The sequence below is a fragment of the Heterodontus francisci genome, chromosome 3, assembly GCF_036365525.1.
Source record: "Heterodontus francisci isolate sHetFra1 chromosome 3, sHetFra1.hap1, whole genome shotgun sequence".
In the NCBI taxonomy this organism is placed as follows: domain Eukaryota; kingdom Metazoa; phylum Chordata; class Chondrichthyes; order Heterodontiformes; family Heterodontidae; genus Heterodontus; species Heterodontus francisci.
Window position 1 is genome coordinate 45,105,306 of NC_090373.1, and position 23,276 is coordinate 45,128,581.

The following is a 23,276-nucleotide window of genomic DNA, read 5'->3' on the forward strand; positions in this document are numbered from 1 at the left end:
GTCAGCTGTTGTTGAACTATGAATCAGCAGCCAACCCTGGAACTTTATCAACTGATTTCTCTTGATATGAAAACAGTTATTTTTGAAGACATCAAGCAACTAAACTGTTGACAACTTTTATACCTTGGTAAACACTAAGGTGATGGCTTGTAATAAATTATGTTTCATTCCTGTTCCTTTTCCCAATATTCACTAGGTTATCTTCACACAACAACAAAAGGAGATTACCCATTAGTCTGGCCCATCACATAGGATGAACGCAATTGACAGAATTCTTTGATGAATGTTTGAAATTCTTGGTGCTGGGGAGGGAAGTGTTGAGGTGGACTGCCAGTGGGCGGAGCCTAGATCCAGGAATGTTGCACCCCTTCTGGTTCCATCACAAAGCACAGGACTTTCAGGGGTGGGTCCATAATACACCCAGCTAAAAATGGGCAGACATGTTACATGAGGAAAGTAGGTTGTTTTCCTTGTTTAGGCCGGCAATATTGGATGACTCTGAGTCCAGCATTGTTAGGGCTCTGGTGGGGGATGGCTCTTTAAACCATTCCCAGATTGGTTTCAACTCTTTCAGCATTGCTGAAACCGCGAAAGCAAGGAATCAGCTTCCCAGGTCTCTCCCTCCCCGAGCCGTGTAAGACTACGGACACTGTGGCTAACTGCTGCGGTGGAATCTTCCTCCCTTCAGTCAGTCAGTAAGGCGGGCACCCCAGTTGGTGCCGTAAACTGAGGGTGCCTGTCATGAACATTTAAATTACCCTGGCACAAGGGCTTTCAGCACTAGGCAGGCAGACATTCTATTCCACCCAACTTCTATCTGCCCCTCTCCAGCCTCTCTTGGAATTTTGGGGCCAGAGTGTCCATGATCAATCCAACAGTAACAAAGGCTGTTTCCATTACAGCCAACAACATGCATCTACTATAGAACAAAGGGAATGTTTAGAGAGGTATCAGAGATTCACAGCTAGCTGACACAATTTCTAGCTCTAGCCATTTAAAAGCCAATGATTAAAAAAGGGAGATCCTCCAAAATGTAGCAATATCTACAACAGTCTTAAACTATGCAATTGTTATTCTTAGCTCTTCACCAAATAAAGGAAAGCTGATTTTCCTGACTTTTGCCCTGAGAACTCCCATTCACTAGGCACAAAGGTTGGGAAAAGTGGAGCAGAGGCAGATAATGCCAGGTCCCTGTCCCTTTTACGTTTATCCAGGGTCCAGGGCTTTTCTTGGAAGCAGAACTATGTCTGGGGTTGCAATAGGCACTGACCCAGTGATGGCATGGATTGAATTTGCTGTTTTTCTAGTCTGTAAAGTTCAATACTGCAACACCCAGGTGCATCTCTTCAATAAGACATCGGGGAGCTGATCCCATACCAGGCTGAATCTGAAATAAAATGGAACTGCAACACAGCATGAAAACCACAAGTGCTCAGCGTCTTGAAAGAAAAAGACCAGGGATTTAATGTAACCTAAAAATATACAAAACTAATCAACTTACTTTCCACCCTCTGTTTCAATGTGGACCTTTGAGAAGTCAGTTATTTCTTCATAGGCCATGCCCCAAGAAAATTGGGAGGCATCTGTCATATCCTGGCACTCGAAACTCAAGTAGATATTGCCTTCTGCATCAACATCAGCAGTGATTTCCTTGGTTCCTTCAGATAAAGCCAAAAGAATGAAATGAGTCTGATATTCATAGCATGATTATATGATTAGAAGTATTGTTAAGGGGAGTATCTTATTTTCAAAAGATAATTCCATTTCAGAAAACAAAACATTTTTACCCAACACAAGAAATTTGAATCAGGTTCTTCCCAGCTACTGGGACACTTAGGTGACATTAATAATTGGAAGTATCTCAGAATACTTTCATTATAAAGTGAGTGACACAAGTTCAAACTGATCAAAGCTGCCCAACCTCACAAAGCCATATTTATAGGCTGGAAATGCAGATTTCCCAGCACCTGCCATGGTTTCCTCATGTGAGGCAGCTTGAGAGCAGCCCTTAGACAGGTTTGAAAAACATCCTTCAACTTCACCAGCACCGGACCCTGCCCCCACCCCCCACAACACCCCCCCCACCCCCCCGCCACTGCCACCACCAATTCCCCCCCGCCACTGCCACCACCAATTCCCCACCCTCATTTACAATAAAGCCACCTTTTACAATAATATTGAATACATTTCTGGCAAGACTAAATATGGGGAGTATTTTGAACTAAAAGCACTCCCTCTAGTTTCTTTCCTTCCTCTTAAAGCAAGAGAAATATTTAAATCCAATAAGAGCTGCAGCGTAACGTGCTTCCTGTGATGTCATGAAACAACAATACAAAGTACAAAGCGGCGTTTTACCCAGCCCTGTCCGTAACAAGCAATAGCTCATTTGAGTGTACCTGGCCTAGCCTGAATGAGCACAGGTTCAGAAGGCTCAGAAGCCTTGCCCGGACCAGCTGCATTCACAGCACGCACCCTGAAAAAGTAGCTCTTTCCTTCCTCCAAGTTAGTAACCTGTGAAGATATTGAAGTGAAACCTGTTAATCAAACAGATTTAAGAAAATATTTATTGTTACTTCTATTAAAAGCAGTTAATGCCCTTGGGACTAATCTCTTCAAAAAGTGTCTGATAAAAATGGAACTGAAGATAGTAAGAATAAGTATAAACTGTACTGAGCAACTCCACTGTAACCATCGTTTTTTGATTAGTGGACAGTAAAGACTTACACTTGCTGTGCTCTTCAGTCTGGCTCATTTCTATAAGAGCATACAGTGTATTGAAAGGACAGCATCATTTCTGTACTGTCTGTCTCTCTCTCTCAATGATCCAAATCGTAACCCATCTCAGAGATCTGAAGTAACAACCAAACCAGGAGCTCACTGCTCTAAGGAAACTATGATTTTGGTCTCCTCAAGTAACAGCTGTTTAAGGCACTGAGCAGCTGAGCTCTGCACATGAGAAAGATCCAAAGTTTTATCTCCCCTGTGTATTGTTAGTTGATCTCAGTTCCAATGCTTGATTTTTAGCAAAGACAAAATCATCCAGGACTCACACACTTGCTTGATGGAAATATACATGCGGGTATGTGGTGACAGAATTCTTTGATGGCCAAATAGTTTGCTTTTTTGCCTAGACTCACAAATGAAGTATCAGAGGACAGCTGACACCCATGGAACCATGGCTCAGTGAAGAGTCACCTTCTGGAAGTGAGGAGTGGAAGAGAGAAATTGGTGGGACAAAGAGAGGGGTAATTAAGGTTATTTTAAAAATAACAAAAATGAGTATTACTTGAAGTACACATTTCAGAATTATGAAGAGAAGCTTGTTTCCTTCTCTAATTCTTTTCCACTGTCGTCCAGCTGGGTGGGACTGCTCTCACCTATCTAATCTAATAAATGCTGGCCTAGCAGCGACGCCCACATCCCATGAAAGAAGAATCAAAAAGCCAGAGTATCACATGCAATGGATTCTCTTCCTGCTCCTGCACCGTTACCTCTCATGTTCCCCCAAGGATCCATCCTTGGCCCCCTCCAATTTCTCATCTACATGCTGCCCCTCAGCAACATCATCTGAAAACACAGCAGTAGTTTTCACATGTATGCTGATGACACCCAGCTCTACCTCACCACCACTTCTCTTGACTCCTCCACTGTTGCTAAATTATCAGACTGCTTATCCACCATCCAGCACTGGATGAGCAGAAAATTTCCTCCAATAAAATATTGGGGAGACTGAAACCATTGTTTTCGGTCCCAGCTAAAAACACAGTTCCCTAGCTACTGATTTCATTCCTCTCCCTGGCAACAGTCTGAGATTAAGCCAGTCTGTTCACAACCTTGGTGTCACATTTGACCCCGAGATGAGCTTCCAACCTCATTTTCGTGCCATCACTAAGACCGCCTCTTTCCACCTCAGTAATAACACCCAACTCCGCCCCTGCCTCCGCTCATCTGCTGCTGAAACCCTCATTCATGCCTTTATTACCTCTAGACTTGACTATTCCAACGCACTCCTGGCTGGTCTTTCACATTCTACTCTCCATAAACTTGAGCTCATCCAAAACTCTGCTGCCCGTATCTTAACTCGCACCAAATCCCATTCCCCTGTGCTCACTGACCTACATTGGCTCCTGGTCAAGCAACATCTTGATTTTAAAATTGAATCCCTCCATGGCCTTGCCCCTCCCTATCTCTGTAATCTCCTTCAGCCCCACAACCCTCCATGATATCTGTGCTCCTCTAATTATGGCCTCTAGAGCATCTCTGATTTTAATCGCTCCACCATTGGTGGTCGCACCTTCAGTTGCCTAGGCCCCAACCTCTGAAATACCCTCCCTACACCTCTCTGCCTCTCCACCTCACTTTCCTCCTTTAAGAGACTCCTTAAAACCTACCTCTTTAACCAAGTGTCTGATCATCTAACTAATATCTCCTTCTGTAGCTCAGTGTCATACTTCGTTTTATAATGCACCTGTAAAGCATCTTGGGACATTTTATTATATTAAAAGCACTATATAAACGTAAGTTGTTGCTGTTTCAATGTTGATTTTACTCCCCCAAGTTTTCTCCATTCCTCTCCTGAAGCTGACTCTCACTGGCATACAGTTTCAGGGACACTGGCAGCCCCGGTGATACCTCACCCAAGTGGCTATGCTTCATGTGCGAACTTAGACAACAGGTTTTGACAAGCTATTCAACTATGCTAACCATCATAGCCAAACCTGATCCATTTGTCACATGACAGCCACACATGGATCTCTGGATAATGATCAAGAGCAGAAATACTGGCAAATGTAGCCTAGGGACTTTCATGCCAATCGTAGTATTGTGACTGAAGTATAAATATTTTTAACAAAGTAAATTGAGGTATTTAACATAATAGCGCGAATGATTCATTCCTAACCTTAAAGTACCGAGTGGTTACAGCTTTCTCTGTAACAGTTCTCCATTCCTCGGAACCTAGTTCACAGATATCCACGTTGTACCCAGTGACAGCACTACTGCCAGTGAAAATTGGCGGCTTCCACAGGATCACCAGAGAATTGTTTCTTACTTCACAGAATGTCAGATCATAAGTGGGGCCTGAAAATACATAGAAAATAAGAAGAACCCATTTTAGTGTCACCCAGTGAAGTGACTTCTGGAAAAGTTCTGCACCAAACAAAGCAATGTTCCAAGTATATAGTGGTGAGGGAAGGCTCGGTAGTGATATCTACACTTCTTGTTACAAAAATATCTCAGCCACTGAAGAGCAGGTAATTTCAATTTTGTGCCTTGGGGCTGTCGGATTGTCTATGCATTGTGCTAACAGGAAAATCAGTTGGGAGGTGTGCTCACCTTAAGGGAGTCTCTCTGATTTAGTGCTGTTTATAACCTTAGGATGTTCCAATGCACGCCACAACTAATGAAGTGCTTTTGAGGTGCAGTCAAGGTGTAGGAGAGGGCTAAAATATATGGGCACCAATTTTTTTTTTAATAATCCAGGGAAATGTACTCACCTTTGTGCACAGATCCAAGGAAATATGTTATCAAGGGTTACCTCATTTTCCACGTTTCCAGTTCACAAATTGTCACAGTGAAACCAACACTAAGGGCTGTATTTTATTCTTGTGACTGTGGTGAGCCAGAAGGTGGGGGATGGGGAAAACCCACCTTGGCCCCACGTTGGACCCACCATTCCACAGCGGGCAGCCAATTAACTGCTTGCCATCCCTTTTAAAGGATGAGCTTCCACCTGCAGAGCTACTGACCAATCGGAAGGCCGACAGCTCTGCAGTACCAGTAGCGCCACTGGGAGCTGTGGCAACTGCCAGTACTGCAGGAGGTCTTGCAGTATCCAAGAAGAAGATGAAGACCCCTGGAAAGCTGTGTGAGGTTAGGGTCGCCGGCACCATTCAGGTAGGCCCTGGAGATGAGGTGGGTGGGGAGGAGGCACGGGGGCTGGTGAGGGGTTGGGGGGTTGTCTTTCAGAGGGGCGGCGATTGCCTCTGGGGCAGCACTGCGGGACTCCTGGATTGCCCCCAGAGGAGGAACACACCCCCCCCCCACCCCCGACTCCGCTAGGAGGCAGCCAGGTTTTACCTGGTGGCATCTCCTGACAGTGGTGGGCCCCTCTGCCTCCCTCAACATTGAGGTGAAGACTGGAAGACGCCCTTAGGTGGCCATTAATTGGTCACTTAAGGCCCTCAATTGGCTTGGACAGGAAGGCCATCCTCGGCTTTCCCTGTCCCGGACAAAGTAGCAGGGGACCTGGGTAACATCATGAGTGGTGCCCCTGCCATTTTGTTTGTCCCCACCTCCATGCCCACCTCCAGGGGCAGAATAAAATTCTGCCTTAAATATTCCACTCATCAGCAGTCCACAGACACCACTGTTAAGCAGATACAAGAACAGGTGTTTCACTGTAATGTTAGCACTGCAGTACAAAAATAAACACTTTTGCCTAGTGATTTTGCAGGGGTTCCTGGACCGCGACCAGCAAAAGCCTTAGAGATATAGTGGAAATGGCTAAAGGTGCTCATTCCTCTGGGATTTACATCCATCTTCCACTGAAGTAAAGTTAGGAGACTGGGAGAATCCCACGTTACTTTAGGACCTTAGGATATATTTTTAAATAAAAATAAAAGCTGCATCTTGTCTATTGTCAGTTCCCTCCCCTTTCCCCATTCCCTCTCCCCTTATTCTCTCTGGTCTATTTGTGTTTTGTAGAATTGTAGCGATTACAGCATATGCCATTTAGCCCATCTGCACCAATGCTACCTTTTCAACTAGAGCCATCTACCTTACTCCCATTTCCCTGGCCTTTCCTTGTATCCTTATACTTCTTCATTTACAAATACTTATCGAATTCCCTTTTGAACAATGCTTTGTTCTCTGCCTCAATAGCCACTTGTGGTAAAACGAGTTTGAATAACCCACTAATTGAAAATCTCTTCTATTGCTCTTTCTCTCACCTGGTTATCAATTCATCAACTAAACATCGTTCATTGTTTCAAGATTCACATTCTCAAAATCTTTCAGAATTTTAAAACCCTCAATTATTTCTTTAATTTATTTTTGGTATTATTTATTTCTACCTATTCTAAGACATATGGCTTTATCTTAACATTTCACCCCCACAAACAAAAAACCTGGGTATGTTTTACTTCCAATGGTTATTTTGGCCATCAATTTTGGAAGTGGAAGCGAACTTTAAAAAAAACATTATTCAGTGGCAGGAAACTACCTTTAAAGTCTTTTATCAGCCAATTAAAGCACATACATTGAGGTTTTGGTGTCATCACATTGTAAATGTGGCCAGGTTGATCTTTGACATGAGGAAACTCATCTGCGAGCCCCTTGAGCCCAAAAGCACCTGGGCAAGGAAGCATGTCTACAACTCTGGAAAGATTAACAGCAGTCTATGAAAAAGCAGTAGATTCCACCCCAACACTCTCTCTCATCTTAATATTATATAAGCTGGGTATTCATGCAGAACATACTTTCCAATGACAGACTCTTTGGTCCAAATATTACTGGAGGACCACGCCACCAAAGTAAATGCAGCAGAGTGGAATCCCCACCCACCCTAGCCCCGAGCCAATACATTGTCCTAAGTTTCCAAGATCATTTGCATGGATGGGCCAAACCACCAGCACCTGCCCCACGCGTATAAGGCAGAGCAACCCACAGCCGCTCCACCTGAGGTCCTCCAAAGATCCAAACAAGGCATAAGAAAGTATTTAACATTTTGAAGTATTCAGTTGTAAAAGGAACCATATTACCTCCAGGCAAGATAATCAGTATTCAATGGGGATCAATCATTGAAGGCTAGATAAAGTTTGGGACCTTTCAGAAGGCCTCAAAGAAACTTACACCGGGTCTCAGCTGGCATATGTTCCACTGAGGCCTTTCAGAGGGGAAAAGGCAGAAATCCCAGAGTATCTCGGGAACAGCTCCCAATATGTACCCTCGAACATTAGGGGCGGCACAGTGGCGCAGTGGTTAGCACCGCAGCCTCACAGCTCCAGGGACCTGGGTTCGATTCCGGGTACTGCCTGTGTGGAGTTTGCAAGTTCTCCCTGTGTCTGCGTGGGTTTTCTCCGGGTGCTCCGGTTTCCTCCCACAAGCCAAAAGACTTGCAGGTTGATAGGTAAATTGGCCATTATAAATTGTCACTAGTATAGGTAGGTGGTAGGGAAATATAGGGACAGGTGGGGATGTTTGGTAGGAACATGGGATTAGTGTAGGATTAGTATAAATGGGTGGTTGATGGTCGGCACAGACTCGGTGGGCCGAAGGGCCTGTTTCAGTGCTGTATCTCTAATCTAATCTAATCTGCCCTTGGCCCTCCTTCCACTGGAATATAAAGGGCCATCTGAATGGGGCAGAATCCTAGTCTAACCAGCTTTCATCCCCAACTTCCTGCCTCCCCCTGCCGCAGATGGAAATTAGGCTTTCCACCTTTCCAGGCCCAGGTCTATTGAGGCCAATGTCTTTAATGCTGACAATTGAACTCTTTTGCGAAGCTTGTTACAAATGAACATGTACACTTCGTTCAACTGGCTGGTCTGTGTTATGAGTGACTGGTGTTAACAATGATATGTTGCTGGTAATTTATTACCTGGTTCTGACATAGTCCATGCTTCACATTTGAAAGGTCGACTGGACTCTGAAGGGATGCCAACACCACCCAGATTCACAGCACTGACTTTAAATTCATAGAAAGAACCTTCTTTCAGATTTTCAACCTTTCAAGGGACAAGAAAAGAAAGAATCCATCAACATTGCTACCACCATCGATTGTGGCAGAAAACTTCAAACAGCTTAAAAATAATTTATACTGTATTGTAAGTTACATTCTCCAAACAAATTAATTAATTTCGATGGGGGTTTTCACCATAAGTTCAGCAGAAGATCCACAAAAACTTTAGAGAAACAGAATAAATAGCGCAAGTTATAGCAGACAGCTGGGAGAGTCCTTGCACAAATTCATCCCTGCTGTGTTTTACTCCAGGCCCCTTATCCTGGTACACATAAGTGACCTGGAATTGCAGTCACAGTGACATCACAATGACATGTGGGGACCAACCAGGCTCTAAAGACAATGCAGGGGAAGCAATAAGCCTGATCCTTGATATAACAGGAAAGAGCAATGAGGAACGAATTGATATACTGGGACTCATCAGCCCCAGAAAAAAATCTCAGCAGGTGTGCTTATAAAAATATATGACATAATAAATGGGATAGAGAAAGTAAACCCAAGACAAGAGGGCACAAGTCTGGGGTCGGGCAAGGCAAATTTGGGACAAATATCGGGAAGCTTTTCTTTACACGGAGGGTGTCCAATAGTTGCAATGTCTAGTTATCAGGAAGAATAATTGATTTCAAAATGCTGGCTTCATTTAGGTGCTGTAATGAAAAAATGCTAAGTTTGTAATCTGGAAGGATGAGATGAAATTGATTGAAAGGCCTTCTTCATCTGAATCCTTCTCAGGATCTATATTTGGGAAATCCTGCTCCTGACAAGATTAACCATACTTATGAAAGTTGTAAGGAATTGATGTGGGGGATTGAATGCAAGCTCAAATGGTTTTCAGAGACTGCGAGTCTCTAGATACTTTGAGACAGTGGGGCTAATGTTCCTGACCACTGTTTTCCAGGAACACATATTCCTTATGCAAAGGACAGGAGGAAGTAGATCTCTGCCCCATTCACATTGCCCAGCATTTTCAAAGCCTCCTCCTATGGCAGAATGGTACCTGTGTCTGACAATGGCTGACTCTCAATTTACTCTTCTCAGTGGTTGGGCACCTATTTTCAGGGACACCTGAAGAAGGTGGCATTGGACATTATGCTGATGACAACCCCACACTGAGGTTTCTCTGGTGAATTGGACAGGCTTTCAATGCTCTGTAGAAAGCATTAAGTGAACTGAATAGAACCAACAGCAGTAGAGAAATCCAACACTATATAAGGTTTTATAACTTTAAAAGCCAAATTATATATATGTACAAAATAAAATATTATTGCTCATTGATTAAAAGGTTGCTCACCTTATTCTGCCACGTTATCAGGCACAAGACAAGAGAAAGTGCATAATATCATGGCAACGTATACATAAGATGGGTAGGATTTTATCTTCACTCTCTGAGCATCACGTAAGAGGAATACAGAAAGGGAAATTAGGCAGGGAGGATTGCACACCTCTAATGGAGCTGCTCAATTTTCATCCCATTCACTTAAAACAACAGGAAAAGCAGATATTCTTTGTTACTGGTGTATAATGCTTACTGCACCCAGTTAATGCTTAATGCCCAGGCAAGATGTTGCTGATAATATAGTTTTGGCATGTTTTAAATATCAAAGATGCAGAAAAAATAGATCTTTAATTCCAACCGGATACATTTCAAAAGTTCCATTCTGTGTGATTTACCAACACAGTCAGAGGTATTTGGCATTTTGTATTTGGTGACTGGCTAGTGGAAACAAAGAAAAGCTCTTCACATTTGGGGGAAATAGTTACCCTTTGTATAAATATTAAACATAACACTAACTTTGTAAACTCTTCCAGTGATTGTTTTTGTGTTACTTTCATGCCAATGTAGATCAGTGACTTCACGATGATCCATGTAGTATCCAGTGATATCTGAGCCACCGGTGAATCTTGGTGACTTCCAGCCCAACGTCATAGAGTCATTTGTGCAGTCAAGGAGCGTCATCCCATAAGGCGATGACGGAGCAGCTATGGGGAGACATACACTGCATGAGGAATGTAAATCCTGACTCCAGAATCTGGAAAAACCACCCAGTAAGTCCCAATGACTTTAAGAAAATAATCAGTCTTTCCTTGGCTGAAATTATTATATAACTGGCTAATTAAAAAAACAAGAACAATTAGTACATTTTTGAATACACCAGACATACTTGCTACATAGCATATAATCTTGAATAACTTCAATTAGATTTTTAGGATATTGTTACATGACTGGTAATGCTACTTAAATAGAGTGATATGGAACTGACATACTCAAGTTTTACTGTTGGCTCTACATTACTATCCAGCTAAGAAAACAAAGCACTGGTCTGCTCACAGGTGACCAAATATCCCTTAAATGTTTGCAGGATGAGACAGTTGGTCTCTGCTAGCATTAAAAAGGTTAGCAAGTAATTTTAAAAGGTTGCTTTTAAACTTCAGTTTGCAGCCAAAGCAGTGTGAGGCTTCCACCTTGTGGGAGTTTTCAAGCTGCTTCCTAAAACACAAAGCATCATGAGCTTGGTAGCTTCACACCCAAGTTTTTGTGTGGATGCAGAACCAATCAGTGCAGATTATACAATATAACTGGCATCTAAAAGGCAGGAAATAACTGTCATTAATAACTATTTCACCAAAAAAATGTTGGATCTGAGTTCAATGATCAGACTGTCTGTGAGAATTAAAAATGTGTTGTTCCACAGTTGCAGCACTGGTGCTTTAGGCTTAAAAGGGAGTGAGTATTAAATTGTGTTCTTGTGCTGGTACCACAGTGGACATGTTAATATGTTGATCCATTAAAGAAACAACACGGTGCTTTAAGGTATTGTTAGCCAAAAATGTGACTGATTGCTTCACACATGCTCCAGTACCTACCATGAGGAATACCTCCTCCTAAAATGATCACATAAAGAAAGTCATTTAGATACGGCACAGAACTAATGTCTGTACTATTTTAAAAAAAGATTCTATGACACCCAAGCATATTTTTGGCAAAAATAGCAAACTGTTTCTTAACATATTCATAGAACATTCCTATATGCTATTTTATTGAAGGTGTTAATCCACTTAAGTTCATATAACTTCCTAAAATAGCTGACAGTAGAATGACATAGGAATAGTCTTAAGCTTTCAGCCATTGACACCCATGGTAAATTCTACACCAAGGCATCTATATTTTGAATACTCTTCAGCTATAAGTCGCAATTTCTCTGAAATATATCTGAGATCCTTCAAAATCAAGTGAAGCAGAAGTTAATGCTTCTGAAAAATTAAAATAAGGACTGACTTCTAATTTGATGGATGTCAAGTCTGGGTCAACTTTACCAAAATATTCAAATGCAAAAAAATGTCAGGATAACATTAATATACTCTATATGTCAAATTACATAAGAAAAAAAATTATATAAAATGACACTTTCAACTCCTGTACCCACACTCCCCGGTCAACTGCTGTTGCTACCTCTCCCTTCATGGTTTTTAGTTCTTTCCTTAGAATTTTACTTATGCTCCCCTCAGTACAGAAACGACCCTTCAAAGGATAGCAGAGCTTCCCTTTCCAGCACCATGGCCGGAATTTTTCACTGGGCGGGAGGCTCCACCCATTAGCTGAAAAGTCAGTGGCGAGCATCCTCCGCTGGGCCTGGGGAACCAAACCGGGATTTTTTGCTCCCCAGGCCTTTAATTGGTCTTGGGTGGGACTTGCTTCTCCTTGAGGCAGGAAGTCCTGCCTAACGGAGCTGCTGCTGATTGTCTGGCAGCTCTTAGTCCCAGCAGCGCCACCAGGAGCGGTGGCCACTGCTGGGACTACACCCAGCCATTATAAGCAAGATGAAGGACGGCCCCAGAAGACAGAAAAGTTTTTAGGGCCTCACCAGGGACAATCGGTCGGGCCCTGGTGAGGCAAGGGGCGGGTCGGTTGGGGGGGGGGCGCGGAGGTAGTGTGTGTGTTGGGGGCAGCTGGGACTTCAGAGGCAGCCTTCCGGGCACAGTGAGCCCGATCAGGAGGGCTCCACATCAACCCACAAGGAAGTCGCCTGGGTTGCCCGGGTGGGGTTTTCAAGGCTTCTGCCATCCGGCCGCCAAGGGTAAAATACCATGGCGGTAGGCGAAGACCCTCAAGTGCAGTTAACTAGCCACTTAGAGGCCTTTATTGATCTGGGGCGGGTGGGCCGTTTCTCGCCACCGCCGCCCCACATAAAATAATTGCAGCAGGGCCGGAGGAGGTCTGTAACGGCCTACTCCCCCAGCCTCTGACTCAATTTTATGCCCCCCCCATCGGTTGGTTTCGGGGGTGTAAAATTACAGCCCCTATGTCTCAATCTGCAGGGATGCAGATCCTAAGAGTCTTTTTTTTTAGAATTAGAATTTTTTTTTTAGAATTAGAATATTACAGCGCAGTACAGGCCCTTCGGCCCTCGATGTTGCGCCGAGCTGTGAAACCATCTGACCTACACTATTCCATTTTCATCCATGTGTCTATCCAATGTCCACTTAAATGCCCTTAAAGTTGGAGACTTTTCCCCAAAATCAAGTGTAGATTGCGAAAATTCAAATCACTTATTTAGAAATTGTACTGTTATTTCTGTGCATTGCTATGTTTTCCACAAATACAAATTATAGAAACACTGGTTTTATATGTGTTTAATGTGTTTTTTCATGTTTCCCAGCGAGGGATGGAATAAAGCTTAAGCCTCAAACTATGTAAAAGCCTGTTAACATCTATAACTGAAAAGTTTGAGATAACAAATGCCTCGACTACCATTGTTTTACTGAATCCTCTTTGCAAGAGTGTTGTTTCCCTTTCAGTCCTAAGGTAGCAGTGTCAATGCGATCAAACTGTGCCTTCGTGTTATTGGTATTAAAACATCTTTAATGTTTGTTTTTCAGACATCCACACAAATAGAAATTATGATATTTAATAACTTGCCTGAACACTTAATTTTTTAAATTCAGAAAATCCATCAGGAAACCTTTATTCCCATCACAGAATCATGGACTACTACAGCATAGAAAGAGGCCATTGGGCCAGCAAGTCTGTGTCGGCTTTTTCCAAGAGCAATCCAGTTAGCCTCTCTCCCACACTTTCCCCATGTTCCTGCAAATCTTTCTCCTTCAAATATATTGAAGGCTACTATTGAATTATATACCTCCCACTCTATGAGGTTAGGCATTCCAAATAATTAAACTCCAATCTTTATTTGCATCAGTAATAATTTCAAGTCTCGTACTTTGTATTTCCCCTATTGTAATGCACAAACTGTTTTTGAAAGCCAGGAATGAGTACTCACTAAGAGCTGCTTGGACAATAATGGGGTCCGATTCTTGGGACACCTCACTCATTCCCACAGCATTGACAGCCTTCACACGGAAGATGTACTTGTGCCCATTCTTTAGACCATGAACAACAAAGCTAAAGGGGAAAAGCATAGAAAGGGTAATATTTTGTTTAAGTAATCCTTCAGTTAAGGTAAATGCATTCACAAGTCTTCCAGTGTCAATATAATTTTGGAGGTGGTATATTCTGTTATCGCCTGGAAAAAAACTAAACTAGAAAATATTTGCTGGGTGTTAAATCTCACCTCTTCCTTCATTTGTTACTAATTGACTTTTTCTGTTTTTTGCATTGATTGAACCTCTAGCTATTAAAATAGAAGCAGTATGCTGAAGTTCAAGGCCCAAAAACCCATGGGCCACAACCCAAGCAAGTACACCAGGATCACATCCACTGATACCACTCTGCCAGAGTTTGCAGAATCAGCAGAAAGGTAACCCATGGAGTGGCTCCTTCAGAATGTACAGAAAGAAATTGGCCCCTTATCTTCATGGGTCTAGGCTGCTTCCCTGACATGGATCCCTGGTAGGGCCCATTTGCAACCTTTTCGAAACCGATACATCTCATGATATTGGTGTTGGCTTTCAATGTTATGGTAGGTTTGAGCCAGGGAAGCAGGAAGATCCAATAAAGATGGTCTCTAGTGCCAGTTCTTTCTCTGTGTCAATGGTTTTATAAAGGGCAGACAGAGGTTCCAGAATCAGTAGAGATCTGGCATAAACCCACTGAACCGTTCAGCCAATCTATCGAATTTTTATTTAATAGGAAATCTTATGTACTGTGACATACAATAAGGATTTTTGATTTAGAGTTCTACCTTAATTCATACAAACTGAAGACAGGAATTGTGAGAATGACCTTGTGTATTTTATAGGCTTATGATTGCATGGCTGCCAGTCATTAGTTCCCACCAGGCAGGAATCGACATAGTAGCCAATCAGTTCACTGGCAGTTTTTGAAGCCGTCCAATGCACAACAACTGAATGCTTTGTGTTTCTTGCAGATTGAACAGCAACAGGCGGAGATGGAATCTCTGAAAAAGGTGAGAATAATCACATTTTTTTAAAAATCACAATATAATGGTGAGGTTCAAGGTTGTACTAGAAGGAATATTTTGCAACAGTGTTCAGTGCCATTCATAATTTCCATGATAATGAAACAGTCAATGCCAATCTACAGCAGGAATTGGACACCACCCAGGTTTGGCTTGCCAAGTGGCAAATAATATTCACCACTTAAGGGCAGACAGTGACCAGCTCGAACAAGAGAAAGCTCAGCTATTTCCCTCCAATGGCATCACCACCATCAAGTTATACACCATCAACATCTTGGGGGCCACCACTGACCAGAAGCTTAATTAGACCGGCCATTTCAACACCACGGCTCCCAAAATCAGGGAGGAGGCTGGGTACTCTATGATGAGTGGCTCACCTCTTGAACGCCCTAAAGCCTCTTTCCATCTAGAAGATTCAATTCAGGAGTGTAATAGAATACTCTTCACTCTTGGAGGATTGCAACTGTTCAGTACCATTCAAGACAGAACAGTTTGCTTGATCAGTCTCCCTGCCCCCATCCCCTCCACCACTGATGCGCTGGGGCTACAATGCATACAATCTACAGAATACACTGCAGCAACTTTGACAGACCTCCCTTCGCTTCAAATCCCTACTACCAAGGACAAGAGCAGCAATGTTGTGGGGACATCATCACACATCATCCTGACTTGGAAATCTATTTCCGCTCCTTCATCGCTGCCAGGTCAATATCCAAGAATTTACAAATGTTACCATGATGCAAGGAGAAATTCCACCATCCCTGCCTTCTCAGGGCAACAATGGGTGGGAAAGTGTCACTAACATCGCAAGAATTTTTTTTTTAAAGAAACAAAATTTTAGATCCTTTGGTCTTAAAGATATAATTTAAAAAATGACACTTGACATCACCGATGTTTTAACTGGTAAGTGCATCACCCATTCTGTTACAAAGGAACAAAGAGGTCAGCTGGGTGTCAGATTCAAACCCTGGACTGTACCAGTTTTGCTAGTATCAGCTGGAGCAAGAGTTTGGACGTTACAAATAGTGGCAGTGCCCCTGAGTTTTTGCATTTCTGATCATTATGCAGTGATTCGTCCTGGAAAGTGCATGGGTGTGAATAAGGCAGCAGGGCAAGACTAGGCTTGGTTATGATGCTACTACAGTCAAAAATGTAATTGTTGAAGCCCATATATAAAGAATGGCCACTTAAGGAAGGTAAGTATCTCCAAATGCTATCATAGAATTTGATTGCAAAACAGTTTCAACTGATTTTCCTGAATTAAACAACTGAAAAAATAAATGTTGAAATTCATTCATTTTCTCCATTGAAAACATGCTATCAGTGATGTGATAAGGCGAGTATTTTCACTCAGATGTGGTGTTATCTATTTTCAAGATATAGCCTCCATTTATTCAGTGATCATAAATTACAGTAAATGCACTAAACCATGATAATTACACTGGATGACTGAGCAACAAAAGATTTCTTAAACCAGTTGCTTATTTTCTTTGGAAAACTGAAGGATTTGAAGTGATTTAATTAAAATTTTTCATTAATTATGAAGGGTTTGATGATTGTTGCAAGCAAACCTCTCTGTAAGGACTATCAGAGGCACAAATTAAAAATTAGGACTAAGAAAGAAAGTTAGTCAGAATTTTTCCCTCAAAAAGAACTCATTATGGAATCAATTACCAAGGAATGCCCTTAAAACTGAAGAATAACTGGGTTTAGAAGACAACTGAATGTATTTCCGAAGACAGCAGGGATTGATTGAAGTATTGAAGAATATAATCCCAAGATATTCAAATGGAATTGAGAACCATCAAAAAGGAACTGCTCATATTCATTATAATTACACTTTGGTCTAATATGGGCTATTATCAATTAAAGCAGACTGTACATGACCGAACAATTATTTCATAATGATAATACTTCGTCATTGCAAGATCCTGTTGGCAATGAATCTTTACAGTTTAACTTCAGTGGTCTAGCAGAGTGAAAAGATCGCATTGCACGTATTCAAGATGTATATGAAAGGAAAAACATGTGTTTGTAATACTAATTCTACAATAAAATTTACCCTACGTTGAACAAAATTATTACCAATGCGTTCCTGAACTACCACTGGTCCAGTGGACGCTGATGGTTGGCTCATACCAAACTTGTTAACAGCAAAAACACGGAATTCATAGGATTTTCCTTCAGCCAAGTCAAATATAGCAAAACGTGGGGATCTTGCAGCAATCTCTTGGTTGACCCTTTGCCAGGATGTGCTGCCAGCCATGGTCTGAAAGATCAAACAGAACTTCATTACAGAAACAGTCTGGTACTCATTTGGAGGCTTTGGAGAGATGCATTATGGGCAGAATATTTGATTTAAAAACAAGAAATGCTGGAAATACTCAACAGGTCTGGCAACATCTGTGGAGAGAGAAGCAGAGCTAACGTTTCAGGTCAGTGAACTCAAGCAAGAATTAATCAGAGTTCTGACGAAGGGCCACTGACCTGAAATGTTAACTCTGCTTCTCTCTCCACAGATGCTGCCAGACCTGCTGAGTATTTCCAGCATTTCTTATTTTTATTTCAGATTACCAGCATCTGCAGTATTTTGCTTTCATCAAAGTATTTGATTTGATTTTTCTGCCAAACAAGGAGTCTTTGGCAGTATTTGAGCTAGCAAGGAGTGTTGTACAGATGGCGTTTACATGATTTAAAAGATGTAAGTTTTATCTGTGTTATACAGTCATGTATCATGTGGTTTTCCAATCACCAATATTCTATTGATTAGGTTATAAAGAGAATGGTTTCCACAATTAGTGAAGGGGACATGCATTGCATATATTATCAGAAGTTGTGGTATTTCAATGGTCATTTTTATTTAAATCTACTACAATTTGTTCAAGTCAGGATTGTTAAGAACAAAGCAAAAAAGCTTAAACTTTGAAGTTGAGTGAATACCATTTAATCTTTGCCATATGAAAAAATAATCAGCTTCCCCCTGTAAAACTATCAGAGATTAAAAAACTATTGACATTACATTTGATTTAATATAGGGCATCACCAATACAGGAAGACGATGCACAAGACATTTACTGTACATTTACAGTGTTCTGTGTATTGTACCATTTTTTGCTGTTCTTTTCATGAGTCTAAGAAAAATCTAATAAATGATTTTGCAGTTAATTGTTTATACTCAATCCATTCTTCTCTAACTTCAATAAAATATGCTAAGAAAGAACTTGCATTTATTTAGCACCTTTCACATCCCAAAACACTTTACAGCCAATGAATTACTTTTGAAGTGTCGGCACTGTTATATGGCAAACATGGCAATCAATTTGCATGTAGCCAGGTCCCACAAACGGCAAAGAGATGAAAAGCCAGGAAATCTGCTTTGGTGATATTGGTCAGGACACTTCCCCTGCGTTTCTTTGATTAGTGACACTAGATCTTTTACATCCACCTGAGAAGGCAGGCCTTAGTTTAATGTCTCATCCAAAAGACAGCACCCCTGACAATAGGGCACTGTCTCAGTACCAAACTGAAATGTTAGACTAGATTACGTGCTCAGACCATGGAGTAGAGCATGAACCAACAATCTTCTGATTCAGAGACAAGAGTAATATCACTGAGCCAAGGCTGACACGAGATTTAGCAAAAGTTTGGGGTAAACAACTTTAAAACTGCACATTAAAAGCTAGATATGATATGAATTATTAATTATGTTCCATAAAGATGTTGTGAATACTGGTGTTAAAGATTTTAGATGTACATTTATAGTTCAGAAGGGAACCGCTGTGCAGCTAACATATACAACGGCCTTACACAATGCAACTCTATTTCACTACAGACCTGAAACACTGGGGTAGAAATTAGTTTTGGACCATTTTCAGGTGCAGAATGGTCAGTGTGCTGAGAACATGTGCCTAAAGCCAGAGGATCGAGACTTGACCAAAATTGGGCCTTGGGCCTCAGTTCCAGCAAACTGCCTCTGGATGTCTGATTGGAAGATCATCCTTGATCAGTATGTTCTCAGCCCAAATTGAAAGGAGGCATTGCTGGATCTGGTGCTGGGAATGAGGTGGGCCAAGTGGACCGAGTGTCTGTCGGGGAGCACTTGGGCAAGAGTGATCATTGTATCTTAAGGTTTAGACTAGTAATGCAGAAAAGCAAAGAACAAAATAAGGTAGAACGTCTAGATTGGAAGAGGGCCAATTTCAATGTGATGAGAAGGGATCTAGCCGGGGTAGAATGGAACCAAAGACTTACAGGAAGAGCTGTATCAGATCTTTAAGGAAGAGATGCTTCAGGTACAGGCTAGGAACATTCCAACAAGGGCAAAAGATAAGGGAACCAAAAACAGGGCTCCTTGGATGACGAGAGGAGATAGAGAATATGATGAAACAAAAAAATGGTGTATGATGCATGTTAGCTGAATACTTCAAGTGAGAACCAGGCCATATACAATAAGTTGAGAGGGGAGGTGAAGAGGCAAATACGACTGGCAAAAAGAGAATGAGAGATTAGAATGGCAGTCAACATAAAAGGAAACCTAAAAATCTTTACCAGCATGTAAATAGTAAATGGGTAGTAAGAGGTGGAATGAGGCTTATTCGGGACAAAGAGGATAATATATGCTTAGGGGCACAGTGCAATGCTAATATACTTCATGAGTACTTTGAATCAGTGTTCACTAAGGAAGTGGAATCTGACAAAATATTGGTAGAAGCAAAGAGAGTAGAGACAATGGATAGGGTAAAAATTGAGAGCGGGGAGGTACTAAAAAGGCTGGCTATACTTTGGGTAGATAAGTTACCTGGTCCAGATGGCTTGCATCCCAGGTTGCTAAAGGAAGTGGGGATGAAGATAGCGGAAGGGTTTTCCATAATTTTCCAATCTTCCCTGGATACAGGGAAGTGCCAGAGGATTGGAGGGTGGCAAACGTGACACCCTTATTCAACAAAGGATGTAAGGACAGTTCTAGCAACTACAGGCCAGTTAGTTTAACATCAGTGGGGGGTAAGGTTTAGAAACTATAAACTACACTGGAGTGGTTTGAATTAATTAAGGGCAACCAGAATGGATTTGTAATAGGCAGATCATGCTTGACTAATCTCATTGAATTTTATGATGAAGTAAATGAAAGTTAATGAAGGGAATGCAGTGGATGTTGTCTATATGGATTTTAAGAAAGTGTTTGAAAAGGTACCACATAAAAGGCTGGTTAACAAAATTGATGCTCATGGAGTAGGAAGGTTAGAGTCCAATTAGGTAAAATTTGGGCTCCTTCAGGTAAGTTCTGGGAGTGGGGAGGAATGCGAGGTGGGGTGAGCCCAGGCCATCAACAGCCCGCAGTAATATTTGGGAGCAATGAGGAACAGTCCTGCTTGCCCCAGCTCCACATGAAGATAAATTACAAATAAAGTACTTAATTTTTCACGGCAGCCTCCAGCCTTTAAGGATCCAAAAACATGAGAGGAGCAAGCCCAGTGCATTCTCTGCTCAGGCATAATGAATTTCAGGGAGAGGTCCTGGGAAACAGGTGTTAGGCTCCTTATTGACATATACAGGGCACCTAACAACAATAATACAACAGCAACTTGTATTTATATAGCACCTTTAACATAGTAAAACGTTCAAAGGTGCTTCACAGGAGTGTTATCAAACAATTTGACACTGAGCCATATCAGGAGATATTAAGGCAGATGACAAAATCGTGGTCAAAGAGGTAGGTTTTAAGGAGCATCTTAAAGAAGGAAAGAGAGATTAAGAGGCAGAGTAGTCTAGGGAGGGAATTTCAGAGCTTAGGGCCTAGGCAACTGAAGGCACAGCCTCTATTGGTGACGTGATTAAAATCAGGGACGATCAAGAGGCCAGAATTAGAGGAGCGCAGATATCTCAGGGGGCTGAAGGAGATTACAGAGATGGGGTGGGTTGAGGCCATGGAGAGATTTGAAAGCAAGGAGGATAATTTTAAAATACAGGCATTGCTCAACCGAGAGCCAATGTAGGTGAGTGCACACAGGAGCGATGGGTGAATTGGACTCAGTGGGAGTTAGGGCACGGGCAACAGAGTTTTGGATTAGCTCAGGTTTACAGAGGGAAGAAAGTGGGAAGCCAGCTAAGACAGCATTGGATTAGTCAAGTCTAGAGGCAACAAAGGCATGAATGAGGGGTTCAGCTGCAGATTAGCTGAGGCAGGGAGGGAGTCACATGATGTTATGGAGGTGGAAATGGACACAAATAGGTGGGAATGGTACAATTAGCTGGTCAAAACCCCATCTTGAGGTCAAATATGACACCAACGTTGCAGACAGTCTGCTTCAGTCTCAGGCAATTGCCTGCTTTAACTGGCAGGGGATGCCTGAATGGCACCTAACCCAATATGCCATCTAACTATTTCAGACACCCTTGGGGCAAGGGAAACAGCACCGGATAATTGGTCTGGCAGCATCAATGAAGAAAGAACAGAGTTAATGTTTCAGGTTGATGATCTTTCATCGGAATGGTCATTGGCCTGAATCATTACCTCTGTTTCTGTCCCACAGATGCTGCCAGACCTGCTGAGTATTTCCAGCACTTTGTGTTTTTATTTTAGATTTCTAGCATCCACAGTATTTTGCTCCATTCTGCACCTGAAGAATGGGCACAGCAAGGTTCAATTTTTGCCTTAGTGTAACTCTTTTGTACTGTAGCCCCTTTGTGTTGCTACTCCTTTTCAATGACTGCAGCCCCTTTCCATCGATCTTTTATAGAACTCCATAAAATATACAGCACAGAAACAGGCCATTCGACGCAATCAGTTCATGCTGGCGTTTATGTTTGCTCAAGTCTTCTCCTATCCTTCCACATCTAAATATCAGCATGATCTGCACAAATGCATTTTCAACAAACATAATTATTATTTTACGCTCAAGTTCCAAATTGATAATTTGAAAGTTATTTTGATTTAATAAGATATTTTAATTCTGCATGGATGAGCAATATTACAAAAAATCAGTTGGAAAAATGAATCATTACAAAAACTTTTGGCTGAGGCACAGATAGAAGTTGTATACCTTTTCAATGTAATACTTCAGTGGCTGTCTGCCACGTGGATCAGGTGGATCCCAACTGAGTACAATGTAATTCTTGCTGGTCTCAGCTGCATGGACATTCATGGGTATCCCTGGGGGTTTTACGTCCCCTATGGAATAGAGGTAAGAGACAAAAGGATTACTGCTACTAGAATTATAATCTCTACAATACAACTCAAAAAAAAACTAGGTGCATGTCGATGATAGCACTGCCTGAAAAGAAGCACTGCTGTAACACTAAACCATACAGACCAGGCAGGACCCAGACTCAATCTCTGGTTGTTGCTGAGCTGATCCCAAATGGCCAGGCAGTAGACTTGTACATAATATAAAAGCAAAATACTGCGGATGCTGCAAATCTGAAATAAAAACAAGAAATGCTGGAACCACTCAGCAGGTCTGGCAGCATCTGTGAAAAGAGAAGCAGAGTTAAAGTTTCGGTTCAGTGACCCTTCCTTGGAACTTCAGTTCCGAAGAAGGGTCACTGACCCAAAACGTTAACTCTGCTTCTCTTTTCACAGATGCTGCCAGACCTGCTGAGTGGTTCCAGCATTTCTTGTTTTTATTATCGTAGACTTGTACAGTTAGACTACCAAGGAAAATATCCACCAGACACCTGATTAGTATTCAGTGACCAGTGCTGCATATGCATGTCTGTGAAGGACAGTTGAGGGCAGACTCAGGTTTTTGTTGCAAAGACCTTAACAGTTCAGTAGCTGCCAATTCTCATTGTTCAAGCTAGTCTATTAAGTATGACTTAGGTGAGGTACCAGAGAACTGGGGACATCATGGAACCACAGCCCAGCATGCAGCAGTGCCTTCAACAGAGATGAGGAAGAGGAAATACTCAGGCTGGGAATTAATAATTAAACACACAACCTGACTGGATCACTTTCTTTCTGTATTAAATGCATGAGGATTATCAAAAGATATTCTTAATATGTGCTGATTTTTAACAGGTAAATGAGTATTCCAAACATAAGCTATGAGCAGTATAAAAATTTCTTGGTGTCACAAATATAATCGCCCAGGTTTTGTGGTCAGTAGTGAAGTGACATGCTTCTCGCTGACCTCAAATAAAGTTGCCCACAATCTTCTCTG

The 23,276-nt window shown here is 41.9% G+C and overlaps 1 protein-coding gene across 1 annotated transcript in view; it reads right to left on the reverse strand.

The window, feature by feature from the left end:
• Positions 1–23,276, reverse strand: part of myom2b (myomesin 2b) — a 121,647-nt gene that overhangs the window by 34,791 nt on the left and 63,580 nt on the right. The window contains exons 13-21 of the mRNA XM_068021681.1: positions 22,158–22,285; positions 17,203–17,386; positions 14,922–15,096; positions 14,020–14,141; positions 10,533–10,720; positions 8,600–8,726; positions 4,901–5,079; positions 2,397–2,511; positions 1,502–1,658 (exon numbers count right to left, since the gene is read on the reverse strand). Coding sequence (XP_067877782.1) covers positions 1,502–1,658; positions 2,397–2,511; positions 4,901–5,079; positions 8,600–8,726; positions 10,533–10,720; positions 14,020–14,141; positions 14,922–15,096; positions 17,203–17,386; positions 22,158–22,285 — 1,375 coding nt within the window. The remainder of the gene's footprint in view (positions 1–1,501; positions 1,659–2,396; positions 2,512–4,900; positions 5,080–8,599; positions 8,727–10,532; positions 10,721–14,019; positions 14,142–14,921; positions 15,097–17,202; positions 17,387–22,157; positions 22,286–23,276) is intronic.